This window comes from Mandrillus leucophaeus, unplaced genomic scaffold, assembly GCF_000951045.1.
Source record: "Mandrillus leucophaeus isolate KB7577 unplaced genomic scaffold, Mleu.le_1.0 Scaffold645, whole genome shotgun sequence".
In the NCBI taxonomy this organism is placed as follows: domain Eukaryota; kingdom Metazoa; phylum Chordata; class Mammalia; order Primates; family Cercopithecidae; genus Mandrillus; species Mandrillus leucophaeus.
In genome coordinates, this window is record NW_012106975.1 from 543,169 (window position 1) to 546,585 (window position 3,417).

The following is a 3,417-nucleotide window of genomic DNA, read 5'->3' on the forward strand; positions in this document are numbered from 1 at the left end:
TGTTAGCCAGGATGGTCTCGATCTCCTGACCTCGTGATCTGCCCATCTCGGCCTCCCAAAGTGCTGGGATTACAAGCATGAGCCACCACGCCCTGCATGGTCTTTAAAACTTCAATGAAAAATCATTTTTCTCTCTTACTTAGAATGGTACCAAACCACCACTGGATGCAGATGTAAATTTGGAAGCAATTGCTGGTGACCTTCGCTGTGATTGCTATACGTAAGTGTTTAAATCTTAAGTCAATTCACTCTCTGGGGTTCAATTTCCTCATCTATAAAATGAGGTGTGATGATGCTCACCTCAGCAGATTGTTGGGAGGATTAAATGAGGTATCCCATGAAGCATATAAAGTGTCTGACATCTCCCTTCTTAGAGAAGAGACTGCACATTTGGAGGCTCTGAAGGAATTCCCAGGAACAGGGGAGTCCTTTCATATGTTGACTCTTGGTACTTAACCTACCCTAACCAGCATTGCTGTCCTTTACAAATCGTACTGGTGCGTCAGCATTTAAGAGACTAATCTACAATTGCCACATTTTCCAGCCCTCAGGATGCATTTTCACTGCACACCTTTTTACCTCCACATAACCTGTAGTAACATCAGGAAATCTGACATTTCTGCCTTCTTCCTTCCTATGTTTGTGGTTGTTACAGTTGTTAGTTTTTCTTCATGTGTTTTGAAGTAAATTTGTTTGTTAACTTTCCCAATTTGGTACACAGAGTTTAACTAACAGAGACAATACCCTCTATGGCTTTTTGTTTTGTTTCTTTCTTTTCTTTTTTTTTTTTTTCCAGACAGGGTTTCCCTCTTTCACCCAAGCTGGAGTACAGTGGCATGATCATGGCTCACTGTAGCCTTTACTTCCTTTACTTCCTTTGTTGAGAAACAATCCTCTGACCTCAGCCTCCCGGATAGCTGGGACTACAGGTGCACGCCACCATGCCCAGCTAATTTTTTAAAAAAATTCTTGTAGTTATGGGGTCTTGCCATATTGCCCAGGCTTGTCATGAACTCTGAGCTTAAGTAGTCCCTCACGCCTCAGCCTCCCAAACTGCTGGGATCACAGCTGTGAGCCACCATGCCTGGCCCTTTTTTCCCCTATTATGTCCTTCTAATGTAGCAGTGATTCTCAATGAAGAGAAATTCATCACCCTTCATCAGGAGGGGTGGTGAGATGCAGATGTAAATGCCCCTACCCTCCGTTAAATAGGATGTGCCTCACCCCCTAGTTAGGAATCAAATCCATACCAGTCTTTATTTAAATGATGTGGCCAGGCACGGTGGCTCAACGCCTGTAATCCAGGCACTTTGGGAGGCCGAGGTGGGTAGATCACGTGAGTTCAGGAATTGGAGGCAAGCCTGGCCAACATGGTGAAACCTTGTCTCCACCAAAAATACAAAAATTAGCCGGGCATGGTAGCGCATGCCTGTAATCCCAGCTACTAGGGAGGCCAAGACAGGAGAATTGCTTGAACCCAGGGGGTGGAGGTTGCAATGAGCTGAGATCGTGTCAGTGCACTCCAGCCTGGGCAACAGAGCAAGACTCCATCTCAAAAATAAATAAATAAATAAAATTAAAAATAAAGAAATGACCTTACTGCTTAGGGGACTACTTCTTGAGTAGTTTACTGCTTTAAGGGTGGGAGCAGTGGCTCACAGCTGTAATCCTAGCCCTTTGGGAGGCCAAGGCGGGCAGATTGTTTGAGGCCAGAAGTTCGAGACCAGCCTGGGCAACATAGTAAGACCCCGTCTCTACAAAAAATAATAACAGCTTTAAGTGCTCAAATCTGAAAAGATTTTCAGTAACAGAGGTGGTTTTGGTGGCGGAACTTGCCCTGGTCTAAATCTTTTGGATATACCAAGTAGGCTGTCAGTCTGTGAAGGGGTTAGGGCTAAAGTTGAATGGTGCACATTTTGGATTTTCTTGCCACTATAATCACAGTTTGAGAGATACTACACCACTACAGTCTTTAGCTGTCTGTTTGCGTTAGTTAATGATGTCTTCACCAATGTTAGATTTCATACTGGGGGAAGGAATGAATACCCCAGCGGGCATGTGATTATTAAATAATGTTATAACCCTAACATTTAGCCAACAAAACACCAGATTCAGTTAAAAATTTAAGCTCTGTGGGTCTTTACTTTTATATAGTATGTGTCTGAGGCAGGAGAATCACTCAAACCCCGGACGCAGAGGTTGCAGTGAGCCAAGATTGTGCCACTGCACTCCAGCCTAGGTAACAGAGCGAGACTCCATCTCAAAAAAAAAAAAAATTTATATAGTATGGGGATTATCAACATTATATAATAAGTTTGATGTCCAGAGATGAGGTTTTTTTAAAAAAATTCATTTTTTGTTTTCATCTTTTCTTTCCAAGACTTCTGAATAATAGAAGTGAGGTTTTTATCCCTAAATTCAAACTCTTTCTCAAAGAATCTCTAAGAATCCTGTTTCAGCTGTAAAGTAGTGAAACTCCAGTCAGCATGAGTGTCTTTCATTTAACTCAGAACTGTGCTGACTCAGCATATTACTACATGAAATAATTAAATAAGTGAAGGCCTGTTTGTATTTGTCATATTTTAAGTAACTTATGATGTGTTCATTCAGTTTTAACTTGAGTCAGCTGCATTAAAGACTTTCCAGGGTTTGTATTTTTCCCTTCTGAACTTGGAGCCGTAAGTGACTTTTTTGGGTTTTTTTTGAGACAGGGTCTCACTCTGTCACCCAGGCTCACTATAGCCTATGCCTCCCAGGCTCAAGCAATTCTGCCATCTCCACCTCCCAAAGTGCTGGAATTACAGGCAGGACCCACTGCGCTCAGCCCATAAATGACTTTTTAATAAGCTTACTTTAGACCTTATGTAATACATGAATATGCTAGTCAGCACTTTAGCCTTTTATGCATTGTATTGTTTCCTCCATCATTTCCTTTCTTCTTGAGTTTAGTTTTTTGTTTTTGTTTTTGTTTTTTAATTGGGACAGAGCCTCACTCTGTCGCCCAGGCTGCAGTGCAGTGGTGCGATCTTGGCTCACTGCAACCTCCACCTCTCGGGCTCAAGTGATTCTCCCACCTAAGTGGCGTGAGCCACTGCACCTGGCCTAGAAATATTTTACGTAAAAGCTAAGAGCAGGCTGGACGCGGTGGTTCACGCCTGTAATCCCAGCACTTTGGGAGGCTGAGGCGGGCAGATCACGAGGTCAGGAGATCGAGACCATCTTGGGTAACACGGTGAAACCCTGTCTCTACTAAAACTACAAAAAGTTAGCCAGGCGTGGTGGCGGGCGCCTGTAATCCCAGCTACTCGGGAGGCTGAAGCAGGAGAATGGCATGAACCCGGAAGGCGGAGCTTGCAGTGAGCCGAGATCACGCCACCGCACTCCAGCCTGGGCTGCAGAGCGAGACTCCGTCTCCTA

General features: G+C 43.9%; 1 protein-coding gene across 5 annotated transcripts in view; it reads left to right on the top strand.

Moving 5' to 3' along the window:
- The window catches only part of NVL (nuclear VCP-like), a 113,525-nt gene that overhangs the window by 104,434 nt on the left and 5,674 nt on the right, over positions 1-3,417 (top strand). For all 5 annotated transcript variants that reach the window (XM_012000978.1, XM_012000979.1, XM_012000977.1 and 2 more), the window contains one exon: positions 144-220. In XM_012000978.1, coding sequence (XP_011856368.1) covers positions 144-220 — 77 coding nt within the window. The remainder of the gene's footprint in view (positions 1-143; positions 221-3,417) is intronic.